This window comes from Podarcis muralis, chromosome 2, assembly GCF_964188315.1.
Source record: "Podarcis muralis chromosome 2, rPodMur119.hap1.1, whole genome shotgun sequence".
NCBI classification, from domain to species: Eukaryota; Metazoa; Chordata; class Lepidosauria; order Squamata; family Lacertidae; genus Podarcis; species Podarcis muralis.
This window is the reverse complement of record NC_135656.1, coordinates 63,326,747-63,347,935: the sequence shown is the minus strand read 5'-3', so window position 1 is coordinate 63,347,935 and position 21,189 is coordinate 63,326,747. Positions and strand designations below refer to the sequence as shown.

Here is a 21,189-nt window from a genome sequence, read left to right as displayed (position 1 = left end):
TGCACCATGCTACAAATATAGAGGGACACTTCAATTGTTACATAAACATTACTTCCTGAACCATATCAGAAGTACGCTCTACTCAACTAAAAAGCATTCATTCAAAGTGTCAATGATCAGAAGAAAGCTAAAAAACAGTTTTTAAAAACAAAAACATAATAGCTTTTAATGCTTAATTTATTTATTATGATTTACTAAATTTATATACATCATGATATAGGATTATCATGGAAGCAGAGATTTTTAGTAAACTAACACAGCCAATTAAACAGTGAGACGTCAGGATTAAGACAATGAGTCTACCAAAGCCAGCAAAAATTTAAGGAGCCGTCACACTCAGACATTTAGAGATTTCTTATTTATAAATTACTGGAACCAGGCCTTATGACAAATAGTGCTTTTCAGTCATGAATGCTGATAATTATCCCTTTGTCTATGGTATGCAACAAGAACAGAAAAAGGACTTAACACATACACAAATGCTAGGCTTATTCTGGCAGAGCCACATATCCAAACACAAGTGCATCACAGTTGTTAATGACTCTAAAGTAAAGAAGTTCTGCAGCCATTGACAGAGGGGAGCCAACTGAACCTTCCTGGCATCCCAATCCCACTGCACTGATATAAAGTCACACACTGATGTTGGGCATACTGGTTCACAGACTAAGATTCCCACAGGCTACATACCTCAGGAGCAAGGACAAAAGTCTGCATGAATCTCCGCATGGGCTGTGTGTTATTGGAGAGCTCACCCATGACCTGTACAACAACACCATCATTCAGAGTAGCATGAGCGTCCACGTGGTGGATCTTCGTGCGGCAATCCTTAAAATTCAGTGACAAGACCTTCTTGTGGATATCCTACAGAAATCATATTGAAATATGTATGAGCTACTTTAAGGATTCAAGCAGAGATGAACTAGAAGTGTCATGTGTTTAGTACTGCAAAGAATTTAAAAAAACCAAAAACCTGAAACATTAATAGGCCCAGACTACCTGCAGTCTGATTTAACTGAAGTCTTGCCTTTCTTACAACAGTCTTCTATTTTATGAAAGCTTTCTCCATTTAAAAAGGGACTTAATAATTAAGAACATAAGAGCCTGCTAGATCAGGCCAATGGCCCGTGTACACTAGCATCCTGTTCTCACAGTGGCCAAACAGGAAGCGGAGCATAGCCATCATGGCTAAAAGCCATTGACAGACCTCTCTTTTAGGTCTAATCCTCTTTTAAAGCCATCCAAGTAGGTGGCTATCATCAGCTTCTGTAGGAGCGAGTCCCATAGTTTAACTATGCACTGCATGAAGCAGTACTTTCTTTTATCTGCCCTGACAACATTCAGCTTCATTAAATGTCCTCAAGTTCTAGTGATATGAAGAAGAAAAAACTTTTCTCTATCGACTTTCTCCATGCCGCATCACTCCTTACTCGCATTTTCTCTAAACTAAGAAGTCCCAAAAGCTTCAACCTTCCTTCACAGGGAAGTTGCTCCATCCCCTTGATCATTTTGGTTGCCCTCTTCTGAATCTTTTCCAACCCTACAATATTCTTTTTGAGGTGGGGTGACACAGCATTCCAAATGTAGTTGCACCATAGATTTGTATCATGGCATTATGCTACTGGCAGTTTTACTTTCAATTCCTTTTCTGATTATACCTAGCATGGAATTTGCCTTTTTCACAGCCACTGCACACTGGGTCGACATCTTCATCGAACTATCTATGATGACCTCCCATTCTATGACTGCTAAGCTTACTCATGAGTCTTTGGTAAGGTACCTCGTCCAAAGCTTTTTGAAAGTCATAGTACACAATAACAACTGGATCACCTCTATAAGTTTGTTGACACTCTCAGAGAACTCTAATAGGTTCATGAGACAGGACCTGCTGTTGCAGAAGCCATGCTGTCTCCCACTTCAGCAAGGTTTGTACTTCTATATGCTTGATTATCCTATCTGCAACAAAACTTTCCACCAATTTTCCTGGGGCACATATTAAGCTAACCAACATATACATTCCAGCATCCATTCTTAAAGACTCATGCCACCTTACCTGAAAATACATGACCCATAGAAATCTAGCAAATATCTACTTCAATCGAAGTCCATTCACTGAATACCTAAGGACTAAGAATTCACATAGCTGGCACAGAAATCTGATGCTAGTTTCCCACCTCCTCAAATTCTACTTTCTAATTTGAAGGTGTTTTCCCTCACTTTGCACTGCATCTTGACTGTGCCTCAGTCAATCATAAAACGATTTTGCAAATGCTTACAGACTGCCCGTGGACTGCATCAGCTGGTTTTCCATTCGAATCCAAGCCACCGTGGACATAAGAAGAATTCTTTCCATAGAACCTGTGAAAGAGCAATTTACATCCATTTCATCAATGTACAATTCCATCACATGGTCCTTTGCAGCACTAAAATGTTAGCCATATTGTTGACTTTAGGCGTAAGCAATCTTTTGTTTCAATGTGGGCTGATGGAAGTTATCAAACCAGTTTCTGCAGCTGCTCGTTTTCAATAACAAGTCTTTTAACTGTCTGTCTCCAAGGAACACAATCCCAACTTTATCATGATTACCTGACCACCACTGGTAACTAGAAGTTCCCTGCAGGTAACAATCTACATACTGGTGGCACTCAGCTCCCAATCACTACTGGTGACCTTATTCCCCAGTGCCATAATACTGATGTTAAAAAGCATGGGGGACAAGATGAAACCCTGCAGTATATACTACAGTCAACTGCTAAGGAGTTGAGTAGCAGTCCTCTGATGCCTCTTCTCTGGTAAAGGTCATCAGCCTGTGCCTTAAGGCTCTTTCAGTTCTGATTTTAGGCCCAAAGCCAGATTGAAATGAGGTCAGATAATCCTTTTCCTCCAAGCACATCTGAAGCTGACCACCACTCAACAACCTTGCCCACCTACCCCACATGGTTTTCTCAATGTATAGTTCCATGCAAGTGTCTATAGTTCGCATAGTCACTTAGGCTTCCATCCACTGCAGTATTGCAAAACAATGCGTTTGATAACAAATGGACTTGCTGTGCCCTGTTGGCTGTTGTTCTGGAGTAAGGTTCCATGTGATTGTGAAGCACCATGGCAACAATGAGCTATCATGACTTGCTTATTGAATTGTATTGTTTTGTTTAATTTGTTGCTGTTGTTTGCTTTATTTATAAGCTATTGCGTTTGATATTATAAGGAATGCAATGTTTGGAGTTTTTAAAAATGTTATTGTGATTAATGTGAGCCACTTTGAGCTTTGGAAAAGTGGAATACAAATATTAAATCAAATAAAAAACCAGGTTTTCACAGATTGCTAAATTTGCCTTATTTTGTTAAACAGTCCTTTCGCATTAGAAGCCCCTTGCTGTTTGGATAAGAGCTCTACTGTATGTAGAAAAGAGCTCTGCTTTTTGTGTAGTTCACTGTTCAATAAATTAAGATGATGCAGTCCACATATTGCCTGTAGCCTGATGTGGTCTTCGCAAGGAACTCTCATCTCAGGCATAGGCAAACTCGGCCCTCCAGATGTTTTGGGACTACAACTCCCATCATCCCTGACCACTGGTCCTGTTAACTAGGAATGATAGGAGTTGTCCCAAAACATCTGGAGGGCCGAGTTTGCCTATGCATGTCTTATCTCCTTATATTTGCATTTTATTTGCCCAGAGGCTGGGTTATAAGGGAAGATGAGACTGAGGTTTTGCTGATCCTCCAGGAGCTACAACTTCCATGGAAGAAACCAACCTGGAAACTACTTTTGTATGGAGTTTTATTATTACTATTTTAGGGCAATGCAAGAATAGTGAGTGACGAGAAGAATGTTGAAACTCCGAAGATTATAGGCACTATCCAACTAAATCATATTCAGAGAAGACTCAATGAGATCAATAGGCTCAAGACCACTGATTTCAAGGAGTCTTCTCTGAATATTACTAACACTGAATATCAACTTATTACTTCACAGTGGTGATAGAAGAGGGAATCTGGTCCTGGAGCATATACAACTCTGGCTCAAATTTAAACTGCGGGGAGGACAGAGAATGGAAGAGATGTAGAAGTTTATCTGCAAACTCTACATTGCACCCATAATTTTTGTTTTGCTTTTGGCAAATTAAACTTGTGAAGAGGAGCCAGTATTTCTGTACAACAGTGCCCCTGATTCTGAAATATTATTTTAATTAATTCAAATAGGAGACTTTACCTGTGCAAGAAGTCTGGTGCTTGGTTCAGCAGAATATAATACTGTCTTACGAACTCCCGCCCAACCAGCAGGGGACTTGGCTTCTCCATCACCATTTCTTTGGTCAACTGAAAACTGAAGACCAAAACATTTGTGAAAATATATCCAATACTCAACCTTGCCGAGGAAAGCTTATATAAACTATAACCAATTTCTCACACAGTTGCCAATTTACTGCACACACGGCTAAATTACTTGAAACATTTCAACGGTAGGGAAAAGAAGACAATAATCCAAATATAGCTTCTTGAAGTGATTATATATAAAAAAAACAAGTGCCCAAAATTTCAAGTATAGCAGCAGAAAATTGGTGGCAAGCAAGTAAATCTTCTTGTAGAATTTAAGAGGCTATATATGGCTGTACTAATTCCCATTAACCTTGTCTGACTTCAGTAGCTGAACTGAAAGGCTTCAAGAAAAGGTGCAATGACCTTTAAGTTCACATACAGTAAGTCATCTAAGCAATAAGCTGGGACATGATACCTCTTATCTAGGAACCCAATTTTTTACTTGATTGGCTCTCCACCCACCCACTTTGCCAAACTCTTCGCGTGCACGCACACCTCACAAACAACCCCCCACAAGAAAACAGTGGAGTCCAGAGCAGAGTAGGGTAAGGTGCACAAAAAGGTTTCTGCAGTAGCAAAATTTGGGCACCATCATTCCTTCACCCACCTTTCAGTAAACTGGATTATTTTTTGTACACAAACAATGCTCTTCACTTGAAAACACATTATTTTATAGGAATGATCATTCCCCTCCATAACAGTACATCTGTTAAAGTCAACTATTCAATTGTTTTCCATTGAAAAACAGCCACTTCACAATACAGTACACATTTCCTAATGCATAAATTTGAATCCTATGCTCTTTCAGCTCGTGTGTAGTATGAACGCAGAGGGAAACTTAATCACTCACTAGCCCATCCCACTGCACATCCATAAGAAGCCTAGCACGGGCAAATGTATTCCTGCAGACCATGTTCTTATCTTCATCCAGCACAGAGGGAACCTGACTAGCCAAAAGTGAGAAACAGGGCTTTCCTTTGTCAGGAGTAGGATGGGTCTTTAAAAGCTGAACTGCCATTGGAGCTTTGTCCTTATTCTTGTTGACCGAACTGGAAAGACAATAATGCATTCACCTTCATGATCATGGTATTTGGCTGCAGGAGTTGCCAGAAGGAGGTGTACAAGGTGCCATACAACAGTCTTAAGGACCCCACTCTGTATTTGCGTAGGGTTTGCTCCTTAGCCTTTTCTTCTCCCAAAGACAAGGCAGCTGCTGTTTAGGATCGGTGTTTCCCTTCTCCTAGATGGGCTACCTTCCCAGGTTGACAAGCCCCATCTGTCCCTCACTTCCCTGTACACCAAATGCAGGAACCGCCTTCTTGACAGAGGGACACACTATTTGTCTCATCCACCCAATCTGCCACAACCTGTATTTGCATGCATAGCTGAGTGCATTGTGGGGACCAAAAGTTGACGAACTACTCCGAAGGAGCAGTGTCCCCCACCAGAGGTACTACCCCCTCCCCTAACATCCCATACACCAGTAAAACAATTAAATACCAGTAAACAATTAAAGTTGATGTTTTATTGTCTTATGGCTGTATTAGGAAAAACCCTGTGATCCTATTTGGATACAAATCTAAAAGTGATACAGTCTAAAAGTGTGTGGGGGGGGACTGTCTAAAATAAAATGAAGATTGAACCTTTATCTCAGCTACCAGCTAAGCAATATATCATAAACTTGGGGGAAAGAGTGGATATAAATACATCAAATAAATAGATAATATCACACACAGATGTTGTAGGAAGAGTCAGAGTGGCCTAGTAGACAAGGCCTTAAATTTGGGGGGCCCTTCCATGTTCCAAGAAATAGAAACATATTGGTGGTCTTAGAAAACTACAAGTCTGAGTTTTAAAAATGGAAACAATCATCTACCACACTGAGTTATCACAAGGAGTATAAGTGCTCTACAAAGGTCTGGCTACATCAAGCATCAGCACATTTGAGAAAAGCCAGCAGTTAGTTTTATGTTTACACTATGAAAGAGTTTTGATGTATAGTGAAGTTAACCGTAATGCTTGCCTGTGGCTGTTGAATTTTTCTAATATTAAACAGTAACATAAATGAGAACTCTTAAATATAGGTTGGTCATGACTAACTGAGCATTATATGGTTTGAATTTTCATTGTTGCTTAATTTAAAGAACAACAGAAAGAAAGAAAGAAAGAAAGAAAGAAAGAAAGAAAGAAAGAAAGAAAGAAAGAAAGAAGACAAATCTTTGGAGGGCAATAAAGAACTAGGTTTTCTTAAAAAAAAATTAAGACACATCAGGTGGTATCCAACTAAACAGTTCTGCTAGTGCAACCAACAAAACAGAACTTCTCTTCATCTCCTTTCCCCATGCGCTCCCTAGATCTGCTCCTGAGGGTTGGGGAACCCCAGAACAAATTTAGTGGCAGCAGGGGGGGGGGGGGTGGAGTCTTGTAGCACAGCCAAAATTGCCTACACTACCATAACTGTTTAGTTGGCTACCACCCAGTCATTTAATGCATAGTCACTAAGAAAGATCACCAGATGGCTTAGGTAAGTTGGTCTGTACTAAGGGTTACTTTTTAAACCTGAACTGCTTGATCTACCCCCTTAGTTTAAATCTGCAATAGGCTAACATGGCGTTGAGAAAAATGTATGTTTAAGATGGTTCATACCTGCTTTCAAATTTACATCAAACTTTAGTGCATGAACAGTTATGTATCATTCAACCACTATTTTTAATGACTTATCTGAAAACAGGCCATAACCCCCAGTGCTTAAATTACTAATATGCCAACATTTACATTCCCAAGCACACTGAAGTTTGACATCTGTCAGACTTGACACACATTTGTTTAGAGCTGCTTCCAGAGAGATGGCTCCTAAAATTAATAATCAACCTTTCTTTCAGTGTAAGATGCAAGTGGAATTGCAAATGGTTTTCCGTGCTATTAGGGATATTGCACTTCTATATGTTCTGTTCACACTAGTGCGAGTGACATAACTGCTACAGATGGGAAGAATGTCCAGTTCACCTGAGCAGCCACCTGAAGCTCCGCACATCTTCACTATGTGTAGAATTTTATCACCCAGCCTTTTAAATTGACCTTTAATCAGCATCAAGACTTTTCTGATATATTTTCTCCCCAAAAGTAACATATTGTTGAAATGTAACTTAAAAATGAAACCACAAGAAGGCATTAGTTTTGCAGCACATATTAGTCTGTGCACATAGTAGCAGCATAACAAAGGTCTGTGATCGATAGAGCAGAGCATGTAATTTACTTCCAATACATTACTCAACACTTTTACACAGCAGTCCAAGGCATGCTGCTTGTGGTGGTGGGCGGGAGGGGGGGAATTTTTTCAAGATAAAATATTGCAGTCTGACTACTGCAGTGCAATCAGAATATTAAGTCTTCCGAATTTCTGGATTTTTCAATGGCCTGGTCTCGTCTTTACAAAACAGTCAATACGTATGTTAAGTTTCCCTTGTGTTGAAGAAGAGTTATCCAGGTTTGGTGACTGTTTAAAGTTTTTATGTCTGGAATTATTAACACAAGCAACTCAGAATTGTGGAAAACTAATATAATCTCTTGCAGCAAGGAAATTACACCTACACAAAAACACATTTAAAGGGAAGGGCACGCTTTTAAAGAAAAGCACATGCTTTCATGAAATACAGTAGGTTCTTGGTTCAATACCTGAATCTCCAGCTTGGGAAGGAATCCCATGAGTGGGCCAATGGGATGGACAAATCGGCTGACTCAATTAAGTTAATTTCCTATGTACCTACTATGATTCCCAACTATAAAGAGCCACAAATAAAAGCAGAGTAAGAAAAATGTTTATTGCTGTACGTGGCTTCACAAAACAGTGGCAAATATCAAGCTCAGCCTATCCACTGACACCCTAATGCAAATTATTCTTGTATCCCCAGTCCCCATTGCACGTCTGCCAAAGTCACCTTACAAAGACCCTTTTTCCAGGCTAAAAGAGGTCCAGCCATTTAAGCCCTTCCTATTATAGACTGAGGAAGAGGAATCATGTGATCAAAGCTGCTATATTTGAGCTCATCTCCTTAAAGGGAGATGAGCAAAGTCTACAACTCTTCTTGTACAGTATAGCCATTTTATACCCAAATTACCCTACTACAAACTCAACAAAAAACCCTGGAAGCATTCACTTGTTTCACAGCTACATTTCATTTCAGTCATGTTGCAAACTGAGGAATATCCAAGAATCCTTTATTTCTGTCACCTATTAATGAATGAATCAGCTGGAAGCTATAGAGGGTTCTTATGACCATAAACACTTTGTACGATTAAATTTCACCCTACATGTTAAGTTCCAGAATAGGGCTGGGCGATATCTGGTTTTCCACATTGTGATATATCACCAGCTAAACATCACGATATACTGAAATATCACGATGCCTGAAATAAGGATGGAGCTGTGTAATCATTGGCTGGCTTCATGGATTTTGCATTTGATTTTTGCATAGTGCACACACACACACACACACACACACACACACACATATTAAGGCTAGGCAACGTATCAATACATAGTCAAAAAATCGGTTTAAAGTCCACATTATGGTAACAGTTTCATAATATTCAACATAGTGATATATCATGAATCACGATGTGTGTGCTATTTTAAAAAAAATTGTGATGTGGGAAAAACCGTGAAGCCAATCACTGCTTCTCTCATGATTCCTGTCGCTTTGTACTATAAAATAACAGTTGTAACAATGTTACAGGTAAGTAAAAATGTATCAGTTTTAGACTCCTAAACAGTAGCAGTTGTCAGGACATTACCTCGTGCACCTCTACATAGTTAGAGCCTTATTTCAGACATCGTGATATATCAGTATATTACAATAAGGCTGGTGATATTTCACAATGCTGAAAGCAATACATTGTTCAGCCCTAACACACATCATGATTTGCGATATGCCAGGTCAAAAATTATGAAACTGATATCATATGGACTTCAAACTGGTTTTGGATATATCAGCATATTGCCCTATGCTACCACCTGTCCTACTACAGCTACCTTTCCTAACCACAATTACAGAAGACCTCCTCTCAGGCACACACAGAGGTTAAGTGCCCATGCTGTTTTTGGCAGCACAAGTACCACTTAGGAACTCTCATGGCACAACTGGTCATCATCTCTTGCATTCAACCAACTACAATTTGTCTAAAAATTGTGTAACATATACTTATCTACAAAGCAAGAGAGATATGACTTTCCATATTCAGCTACTTCTCATTCATTCTGCTTTTCCAATCTCCCAATATTAAGACAGACACTATGAGCAACCCCAGCCAATATGAATAATTCTGGAGATCTCTTGATTTGGACCTACTTTTGGAAGTTGGAACAAACTGTTTCAGTTCTGCCTCCCTTTTACCACTGTTGCACCTTGGGCTAAATGAAGGACACTGGCTGATGTACAGAAATTCAATCTTTACGTGCTCTGTAACTCACTAACCTGGCTCCAACAGATACTCAGAACTGAAGGTCACCCTTTTTTATGACGAGCCTGATTGAGAGAACATTTCACAGTCTAGCAATTACTGCATACTCAAGACCTATTATGTTTCAAAGACTTACAAACTAAATTGCTTAATATCAAATAATGATGCTATAACCACATTAAACATTTCTTACTGCCTGATTCTCTGCATGTTTACTCAAAATGAAGGCCCACTGTGTTGGATGAGGCTTACTCCCTTGTAAGTATATGTAGGACTAATCTCAGGCTGCAGTTGAATACTCACCCAAGAATTAGCCCCCTTTAAGTCAATGTAGTTCAGCAGACATGTACAGGGATAGCACTCCTAATCTCTGTGTTTGTGCCTGAGGCTTACACCATCTCAAACACCAGAACTGATTTTAATTCATTGGAAATATTGTCTATTTTCTCCAGAGTAAAAACATTGTCATTTAAGAGTGGAGCTGGGTTCCATATGCTTTGCACAAACAGAATTGGGGGATCCTATACTCCAGAGGACTGGAGGGTGGCTCTTAAGTCCAACAGCTTAACCTCCTACATATTCTTGGTAGGAGGTATTAATAAATAAGAGGGCAATCTAACACACATAAATGGTATTTGACTTGGGGGGGATCTAAAAAATAATAATTACCTCACTTTAAGTATAGTTTTCTTTGTTCATCTGATAATGTATCTTTATTTTCCAACTCAAATAAGTCCACAAGAAGCCTTCAAGAAATAAAGTGCTATAAACCACAAACTTTAACGAAAAACAAGTAAGTCCAGTAGTAGGACCAGCACCCTTTATCTGAGCGCACTTAAGTAAGATGCATGTGGCTTAAATTCAATGTGTGATCTTAGTTGCTAAGAAACTAATCTCAATGACTTAGAAATCCAAAGTTATACAGTGGTGCCTCGCAAGACGAAATTAATTCGTTTCGCGAGTTTTGTCGTCTTGCAATTTTTTTCGTCTTGCGAAGCACGATGTCGGAAAAGTTTTGGAAAAGCTTCAAAAATCACCAAAGTCTTCAAAAACCTCAAAAAAGGCTACCACACCGCGTGCTATGAGTTGCTCCTCGAAACAAGTCACAACTGTATTAACGGTGTTAAGAAAAAGGAAACAAACTTGCAAGACGTTTCCATCTTGTGAAGCAAGCCCATAGGGAAAATCGTCTTGCGAAGCAGCTCAAAAAACCAAAAACCCTTTCGACTTGCGAGTTTTCCGTCTTGCGAAGCATTCGTCTTGCGAGGTACCACTGTATTTAATATTGATGGTTGGGTAGCAGAACTGTTAGAATTGCCATCCCTAGAGTATGTGATGTCATACAATTACCTTACACAAATTTAATGCCATGAGAAACACCATTCCAGAGTGCATTGATGGCCATAGTATATTGCTCCAAGCAAGAAACATTGTGACCCAATACTTTTATCTGGCTCCTAGCCAAATTGACAACAAAAATTCCCTCCCAACATTTATACTGAGTCGCACCTTCCTACCGACAGAAAACATTTGAACTGTGCATTCACAGAAGCGAGGCAGCATACAAGAACATAAATTATTAGGAGCTTGTTTTCTTTTGAATAATTTTATATCATGTGAGAAAGGCCTGGTTCGTGTCCCTTTAAACCAGGCATAGGCAAATTCGGCCCTCCAGATGTTTTGGAACTGCAACTCCCATCATCCCTAGCTAACAGGACCAGTGGTCAGGGATGATGGGAGTTGTAGTCCCAAAACATCTGGAGGGCTGAGTTTGCCTATGCCTGCTTTAAACAATAAATGAAACATTGGGATAAAGCAAGCAGCATGCTGGTTCACAGCACTGTGGCACTCCTCTTCCAATTCTACCCACAGGACCCTGGAGAGAAAGCAAGAGAGAAGCTGACTTGGCATTATATGTCAACCAGTGCTCATGCCTTGTAACTAGTATTCTGCACATTCTTGCTATATCATATTTAACTTTTAACAATGATTTACTGTAGTGTGCCAACTGGGCCACTGAATTTGCTTTCCTGGGTTCTAAGATTAATGTTGTTGGGGTTTTTTTTATAAAAAAAACCTATATTGTTATTTGTAAAGAAAATAAATATTAAGACATCAATTGACTGATTCTTGCTATTTTTAAGCTTTAGCATGGGGGTCCCGACATTAAATAATTCAAAAGCAAAGAAAATCTTTGAGGTGTCGATTACAGGTACCACAAAGTTCAAACATCTACTCAGAAATTCCATTTTTGCTCAATTTGTTGGAGCTACAGATGTGACAATGCCAGGCTAGTCTATAAAGAAGTATGAGTTGCTTGGATCAATTTTGAATATATCCCCCGTGAATGCTGACAGTTTGCCATTATGAAAACCACCACATGTACTTTGGCTCTTGAACAGCGGAGTTGGTGAAGGTCAGCGTCAACGAACAGTGGTCTTCTAGCCAAGACACTGAATGTCTTCCTGGAGAAATGGAAGGTTTCTCCTTCTTTAAAGAAAGTACTGACCATTAGTTAGGTAATTTATATATAGCTTTTCATTTCAGAAAGCTAAGAAAGCCTTATTCTGAGTTGGATCTTTGGCCCATCTTCAGCTTTGTACATACTATACCTTTAAAGCACACTCAAAGCATATCCTTTCCCTCTAAGAATTCTACTCATGCCTCTGTAGCTTTGCATTTGCTGTGGCTAACCAAACCACAATTTAAAACCATGGTTAAACTAAAGGAGTTGGATTAGCTCATAAGGCCAAATCATAGTTCAAACAAGTCAGTTTATAAACCAACAAACCATGGCATCACATAATGGTTTGTTATCTGAGAACAAACCATGATGAGTTGGCATACTTAAGACATTTAAATCAGACCTCACTTTGACTACCCCAACCATGAGAGTCAGATCTATGTGAGCAAACCTATCGGCCAATGCAAAATGCTACTGTGTGCCTTCTACTGCAATTTCATCAGATACTACTGTTTCTGAGCTCAATTAAAAGTATTAGTTTCTGTGTTAAGAACCCTTCAAGTCACTGAACACCAACTTGGACTAGTTGCATTCAGAAAATAAAGCCCTGTTTTATGTCCCCTTCATTACCTGAGGTATTATTTCCTGCAGCTAGAAGCAGAGCACTTGCAGCAGTGGCTCTGCATGTATGGAGCCAAGTTCACATTCAGACCTGCTAAGACTAAGTAGTGTATCTGTCCTGATCTTTGTATAACTAATCTTCTGGCAGGCTTTTGAATGAGTTTAGCTGCCATTATATAAGCACATAAAGAACAAGAACTTGTCATTTGCTCTGGTTGAACTGTGGATTTCTGGATTTTCAGTGGCTGTAAGCATCTTCAGCTGCACATATCAGTATTGCACTCAAAGTAAAAACCTCTCTTAAGCCAGGATTAGCTTAAACAATTGCTACCTAATAAAAACAAGAAAGGAAGCAACTGGATTCTTTTGCGGGCTCAGACCTTGATGACCAGAAATGTGTAGTCATAAAGAAGCACATATTTACGTAATAAAGAAAATGTTTGCACATAGGTACTGTCTTTTTGGGGGAGGGGGACAAGCCAAACAAGTCCCAAGGATTGAACAAAGGGAAATTCATCGCCCCAAAGCTGCTGCTTTTGTAGCCAATTTTGCACTAAGCAGCCACCTTATTTCAAGGATAACTTGCACAAGTTAAACCAAAATTTTCCCTCCAGAAAACTTTATATGTACCGCTGGAAAGAAAACATATATGGGAAGAGGAGGGTCATGCCCATATGCTCAGCTGGTATGATTTCATGTACAGTACTTTGGTTCAACTATTATTTCTGTAGCACTGACCCAAGCCCTCCCACAAGTGTTTATGTGCTTAGTACACGCAGTGAAACTAAAAGTACTGTATCAGGACCAATTTAAACAAAATCCTATCAAACTATTTTATAATATTTGAGAAGCAATTCTACACCACAAACTTAATCCTCTCTTCTCCTACATGTTGAAGTAGCAGCATCCTATTGAACGCAGGTGGCGATGTGGTGTAAACCACTGAGCCTCTGGACTTGCCAATTGGAAGGTTGGCAGTTCGAATCTCCGTGACAGGGTGAGCTCCCGTTGCTTGGTCCCAGCTCCTGCCAACCTAGCAGTTCAAAAGCACATCAAAGTGCAAGTAGATAAATAGGCACCGCTTCAGCAGGAAGGTAAACAGTGTTTCTGTGCGCTGCTTTCACCAGAAGCGGCTCAGTCATGCTGGCCACATGACCCGGAAAAACTGTCTGCAGACAAATGTCAGCTTCCTCGGCCAGTAAAGCGAGATGAGCATCGCAATCCCAGAGTCGTCCACGACTGGACTTAATTGTCAGGGGTCCTTTACCTTTTTATTGAATGCAAACTAGGAAACTGTAGCTTAATCTCAGACTACAAACTCAGATATCAAACCAGGATCAGATTATGGTTTGAAAACATATTAAGCCAGTTTCCCAGTTCGGATATAATGGAAGACTATGGTTTAACAAACCCCAGACATTGTCAGCTGCGACACACAAGAGAAAGGAGGGCAGAACAGAAGCACAAGGCTCTCAGTCAAATAAATGATGGTTTACTGGGCAGAGATCATTAGAAAGCTAACTGGGCATCAGTTGTTCCCTTCATGTCTGAAGAAAATCAGAAGACAGATGGGGCTTGTTAACCTGGAAAGGTAGCCCATCCAGGAGACCTTAAACTCTGACCTCAAACCTCTGCTGCCTTGTGGCTATACTCATTCGTGAGAAAGGCTTCAGGAGTGAACTCCCAAGTTTAAAACGCTACCTTAAACGCTACCTTGTGGGACATCTCCCACAACGCTACCTTGTGGGACATCCTTAAACGCTACCTTGTGGGACATCTCCAGGAGAAGGAAAGGGTAAGGACTAAACCCTACACAAATCCAGAGTCCCCAAGGCAGTAGGATGGCACTTTGCACACCTCATTCTGGCAATTCCTGCAGCCAAGCTAGTGCCACATGTACTGTTTTGCTTTCCTTTGAACTACATCAGCAAGGCTGGGAGTGGCAGAGGTGGCGTTGTCATCTGGACAGCTGAGAACTTCCATATACGCTACCAAGACTTCTACACTGGAGTTTTTCAGATGGTGCACTCTATTGTCTCTCAAGACAGATGGATGCCAACAATGTGTCTTACTGCTTCCCATCTTTCACACAGATTAGCAGAATAAAAAACACATACATACCCTATTTATTCACAAGTACTAGAAAACTAAGAGAAGGATTTGTCCTATATCTTCTATCCATCCCAGGCACAGTAATTCTCAACAATGGGCAGCACTGATGTGGTTCTTTATTTTTCTATGGGAAGTGTTCTAGCCCTAGGCTGGTGGTTTTCAACCAGTGTGCTGTGGCACCCTGGGGTGCCTTGAATGATGGTCAGAGGTGCCGCAGACAACACTGGCCTCTGTCCCTCTTTCCTTCCCTCGTTCCTATGATGCCCTCTTGTGTGTCTGCCTCACAAAGGCTTGCACAGCTGTTTATAGCCCTGGCTATAAGCTCTGCAGGCAAATGGTGCCCCTGGGAAGCACCTGGGGAGGGGGGCAGTTCAGAAACCAGGGACGACAGCAGCAGCAGCAGCTGTCTGGAGGACTCCCAAGAAGGGAGGAGAGGACTGAAGGAACACTCCACAAAGGAGGGTGTTCAAAAAAGAGAGGCTGCCAGCTCTGCTGGCAAGAGGTGACATAACTGGACTTCTGAGCCCCAAAGGGGTGTCACAGAAAGAATGCAGTTGGTTAAGGGAGCCGTGGACTCATAAAGTTTGAAAACCCCTGCCCTAGGCATCAGAAAACTTTCCAGCAAACCCACATCACTGTTGTGCAGAGAATCTTGAACTTCCTGTTGGGTATCAAGACTACCAGCATGCTTTTATCCATACTCACCTTTTAAGTCTAGAAATGGGCTCACATCAAAGAAAGCCATTTGTCAAAGTCCATGTGCAAATACAAGTGTTTTATTATTCTGGCATACCAATATTGATGCCACAGCAGGTGCAGTGTTCGAAACTCCCATTGTTCTAGGCGCATTTTGAGACAGGGAATTTCATTAGCACAAGCAGTTTCTGAGCGCAATATTGTGCCTAAGATTTCAGATTAAAACTGCATAGTGGAAGGAAAGGTGGAACTTTTTCTGCCTCCCCACTTCCAGCTACTCTCTGAAGACTGGAGGAGACCCTCTTAAGAATATTAGGGGAGTGGGCAGGGGAGAACTAAACCATGTGAAAAATGAACATATTTTAGCTGAAGTTCATTTTTAGCTTTGTATTCTTGATATTAAAAAAACGCACCTACACACACCTATTACCTAGGTTTAAGGCGCCATTTAGCTCCTAGCTTTCATCTGTTTCTAACACTGAGTAGATGTGATAGATATGCAGCTCTACAGATGTTAGACTGCAACTCTCACCATCCCCAATAACTTTCTGGCTGGGGATGATGGAAGTCATAGTTCACAAACACCTGGAGGACCACAGGTTCGACCCCCCGCCCCCAGGGCTTGCAAGGTTGTAAAGATGTTGATGTAACGTGTAAGAAATACTTTAAACATTAAACGTAACTTTTCTTAGGCAATGTTAACATTTAAGGTGCTGAAAACATTCAATCCTTAAAATTCCTTATTTTACCTAAATGTAAATCATAAAGGTAAAGGTAAAAGTACCCCTGCCCGTCAGGGCCAGTCGTGACCGACTCTAGGATTGCGTGCTCATCTCGCTCAAGAGGCCGGGAGCCGGCGCTGTCTGAAGACACTTCCGGGTCATGTGGCCAGCGTGACGAAGCTGCATCTGGCGAGCCAGCACCAGCGCAGCACACGGAAACGCCGTTTACCTTCCCGCTATAAAGCGGTCTCTACTTGCACTTAGGGGTGCTTTTGAACTGCTAGGTAGGCAGGAGCTGGGACCGAACAACGGGAGCTCACTCCGCCGCGGGGATTCGAACCGCCCACCTTACGATCAGCAAGTCCTAGGCACTGAGGTTTTACCCACAGCGCCACCCGCCTCCCAAAATGTAAATCATAGCGGTTTGCAAATAGTCAGAAGTGAAATGCAACTGCTAAGCTGATTTGCACCTTCTGGATTTCACTCGACTTATTTTATAGAGTGCATAAGATCCAGTAGAGTGTTTAAACTGCCCAGTCTGTACTTAAGTGTGGTTTTGACTTAAACACCACTGAAGATGGGTGATATCACGTTTAAAACACAGAATAACATTTCAGAAATGAAACTTAATTCAGAACTATGAATTTGAGTAACTGTCACATGTAAACTGTTTGTGGAGTGTGGGGAGAGGTAAAAATGTAGTTAATCCTAAACAGTTTTATGTAAAAGCTTTTTCAAACTCATATTTCACAATTATTTCTTCAACAGCAGGTTTGCCGTTTGGGGGTGCTTCTGGATCCAGCTCTATCTCTGGAGGCTTAGGTAGCCTCAGTGGCTAGAAGTGCCTTTTACCAACCACGGCTGGTTTGACAGGTACAGCCATTCCTGCATCAGGAAAGTCTTGCCACAGTAGTTCATGTGTTGGTTGCTTCAAGACTGGATTACTGCAATGCGCTCTATATGTGGGGCTTCCCTTGTGCTTGATCTAGAAGCTGCTGTTAGTGCAGAATGCTGCACCATGACTACTGAGTGATGCCTTGTCAGCATATAACACCTATGCTCAGAAATCTGCACTGGTTGCCAATTTGCTACTAGGCAAAGTTCAAGGTGCTACTATTGGTACATAAAGCCCTCAACAACTTGGGACCAGTTTACCTACAAGATCACCTTATCCCATGTGCCACCCAACCTCTTCAGTCAGCAGAGTTGACACTACTACAGGTGTCACATAATGCCCATTCCTTAATGTGACACTCCCTGCACTTTGGAATTCACTGCATATTGAGATCAAGCACTAATAAATTTATGTATGTATAATCAAAAACATGTATAAATAAATGTATGTGTTGATTTATATAATTTTCAAACCTACTGTAATTTTGTAGCTGCTTTTCCTGGCTATCTATGGATTAGCTATTGATCACTACAACCCTACATTTTTCCCAATCTTAAAAAGCCAATGTCAGTTTAGTGAAGGGATAGGAAACCTTATGCCCTTCAAATGCTGATGGAACTCCAATCTCCATCAGTTCCAGTTAAGTATTACCAACGCTCAAGAGTTCTGCAGTGTAGAGGGTAGGGTCACAATTTTATTTACTTTATATAGAAGATCTCAGGGCAAGTTATAATTTAAAAACAATAGGCCAATAACACACAGTTAAAATTTTCCAGTACAATTCAACAATACAAGGATCTGAGATGGGATAGTGGAATGTAGTTATACGTAACTTGGATGGCCTGGAAGAAAATAAAAGTTCACTCCAGTGGTTCCTATCCAAACCTCAAGGGAAAGGACGCTCTATAATGGAGCTGCATTGCCAAAAAGGCCTCCTCTGATCTGAAAGCCCATACAGTTTGGGGAAAGTAGCTTCTTCGGGTAACCTGAGCCTAAGCTATTCAGATCTTTAGTTGCCAAAACCAGTATCTTGGTCTGGAATGGTTTGAGTTCTGGTTTAGCAATATCTGGAGTACGTCAGGTTTCTCACCCCCTAGTTTAGAGCGTCACAACTCTAAAATTCTACTGCAACTTTCAAGCAGCGGACTATGAGTGGGTAAATTTAGAGAACATTAATCCACGACAAAATGACCCATCAAGGCATTTCTCTTGTCTTCATGCTTGTTTTATTGCTAGACTTTTAAGTCTAGGTGAGTGAGCAGAAGTACATTGTAAGAAAATTTACCCAACTACCTTATTTTCTTAGTCTGTCTTTGTTAAGGTATCCTTAGCTTAAAAGTCAATAAGCCAGTAGCATATCTGAAATATGTAAGTCATCTCCATATAAAAGAAAGCAGAAGTTTGTTTCATGTAGTTTGTCTTTAAAAATGACCTGTAGGGAATACCTATTATTAACTCCTTTAAATTATTAGCGTATGAACAACCAAAAAAGGAATCTGTTAAATCCAACATTTCATTACCCAAGACCCTATTGATTATGCATATACAATCTAAAACTCCTGAGATTGTTTTATTCAAATACAAAAAGTTCAGTACACCAGGTGAAAATTTTAGTCTAAAATGGATTCTACCACCAGGGTCTGCTATTTTTAGATATAATAGTTCAAGCAGCACTTCCAGTTAAGTACACAGAAGAGCATGTCTGGACAGCACAATGCAAACTTTACCATTGCTGTTTTGGCTGCTACAAACAGAAGTGCAAAAAAGATTTGATGCCAAGCAATTGATAAATTCATTTAAGTCTCATTTATACAGTTAGCAAATTTGAAATGGTTGGCATCTTTGTGAAACCTTATGGGAACACATGATGGTATTTTTCCACTTAACCATACAGAACACATTAGCAGCGGAATTATCTTTTACTTAATGACTGACCAGAGCCTTGCAAGTGCCCCCAAAACAGTAGCTCTTAATAAATGGGCATTTTTCTATAGCTTAGTAGTCTGCCTGCGTTTCCTAAACCTAGCACTGTGTCCATGGGAGAGGCAGACAAAAATAGCACAAACTGGAAACATGGCTACTTGCTACAAATACTCTGCAATAGATTATGATGCAGCCACCTGACACAACCAGATTTCAATTATCAGAAAAACATGCCCGTGAACGATTCCCATTAAAGCTATTTCAATAGAAAAACTAATAGTTTTTAGTAAGATCCTGGAAATTACTAGAAGCTCCAGGCATGCTTAATCTAGTTTCTATGAACACGCCAAGACTGACCTTGAGCAAGTGTCCTTACTTTTCTGCCTTTATTACTTTATTTTTTACAGGCAAAAACTTGTTGGGAGGGCTTTGGTTTTTTGGCTTTTAGGCGTCCACAGCACAGGGTTGTTTAAAACACTGCCGATCTCATCTCTCAAGTGAAAGGCTACGCCACTTTAAAACAAAGCTACTTAGCTCTCTATATTCCAGCCTAGCTTTTTTGCCTGCGCGCTAGGGAAAAGCAGGCTGCGTGCGGGCAAGGGACAAAAGCTTGCAGCTCCGTCTGCCTAGCCTTGCACAATGAAGCACAGCTCACTTCCGCGGCCCCTTTTCACAAGCGTCTGCCCCACTGAAAAGGAGCACCATTATGCTCCGGTTCCTACGCAGCTACTCCCGCGGACAAGTGAACGGAGCGGCGTCTCGCACCTCCCGTCGCTTTCCCCCTCCGCCCCCTACACCGGTGGAACGAGCACCGTTCGTGCATTTCCGCTCTTTCACAAAGCTCGCGGGTTTTTGTTTGGTGGGGTGGGTGGTTCTGGAGGCGCGAGAGAAGCGCGGGGAGGGCGGCAACGGCGCTTCAAGAGGGTCCCGTTCCCCCTGCCCACCCCCCTCCCCTTTGTAGGCCGCTTTACATGCACGATCAGGAACCTTCCTAGTTAGTTATTCATAGCGCGGGGCGAGCAATCGAGTAGGGAGGGAGAGGACCGCGCCAGGCTGGGCGCCGCCTCCTCCGCATGTCAGAAAGGAGACCCTCGTCGTTAAGCCAGCACCGAGTTCCCTTCGCAGGCCAGCGCAGCGACCCGTTAACAGCCGCCCAGCCGCTCTCTCTGCCCACTTCTTCTAGATCACGCACTACGGGCGGGTCCTTCTCGCCTCGCTTTTGCTACCCAGAGGGCTTGTTAACGGCTCAGGCCCGGCCTCGCCGAGGGTGTCCCGCTCGCCGCTCCCCGTTATGCCCCAACCTCCCCTTTCTCCCCCTCCTCAATATACCGCCAGGCAAACGCCCGACAGCCCCGAGCGCCCCCTCGGCTCAGCGGACACCCCCACCGCCTGCCCACCCGCCACCGGCGTCCCGCTCCCGCCCCGAGTCTGAAGGCCGCGGGGCGAAAAGCGGCGCGGGACAAGGAGGGGGAGGAGCGCCGCCGCAGTAGCCGCCGGGACCCCGCGTGTCTATGGCGACGGTGGCGGCGGCGGAGACGCTACAGGGGTACGCGGCCCCCTCGACCCCCGTGAAGGACGTGACCCCTCTGCGCCCCTCCCGCACCAACCTGCGGGCGAGGCGGAGCTGGACGCGGAGGAGGAGGAGGCGGTTTCACTCCGTACAAGGCGGGCAGGCAGGCCGAAGGGGACGAGAAGCACCTCACGCAACAGCGTGCTCAGCCACCGGCTAAATATACCCGGCGCGCAACCTAACATTATGGCATGCCCGCAGCCAGTTAGGAGCCGGCTCGATGCCCAGCTCGGAGAACGATAGGCCGTAAGGGAGGGAGGGGAGGCGGTTGACATCCAGAGAGGCCAATCGCGCCACAGCGAGCGCAAAGCCGGTTAGTAGGACTGACGTCCGCATTAGTCAATAGCTGTTGCGGAAAGAGTTCTGAAGGCGGAGATGGTCATCGCCGATTCGGACGAAGACCAATGAG

At 42.1% G+C, this 21,189-nt stretch overlaps 1 protein-coding gene across 2 annotated transcripts in view; it reads right to left on the bottom strand.

The window, feature by feature from the left end:
- Positions 1-20,972, bottom strand: part of G3BP1 (G3BP stress granule assembly factor 1) — a 28,562-nt gene extending 7,590 nt beyond the window's left edge. For both annotated transcript variants that reach the window (XM_028718317.2, XM_028718318.2), the window contains exons 1-4: positions 20,818-20,972; positions 4,211-4,324; positions 2,274-2,355; positions 688-861 (exon numbers count right to left, since the gene is read on the bottom strand). In XM_028718317.2, coding sequence (XP_028574150.1) covers positions 688-861; positions 2,274-2,355; positions 4,211-4,305 — 351 coding nt within the window. In that variant the 5' untranslated portion in view covers positions 4,306-4,324; positions 20,818-20,972. The remainder of the gene's footprint in view (positions 1-687; positions 862-2,273; positions 2,356-4,210; positions 4,325-20,817) is intronic.
- Between the last annotated feature and the right edge of the window lie 217 nt (positions 20,973-21,189).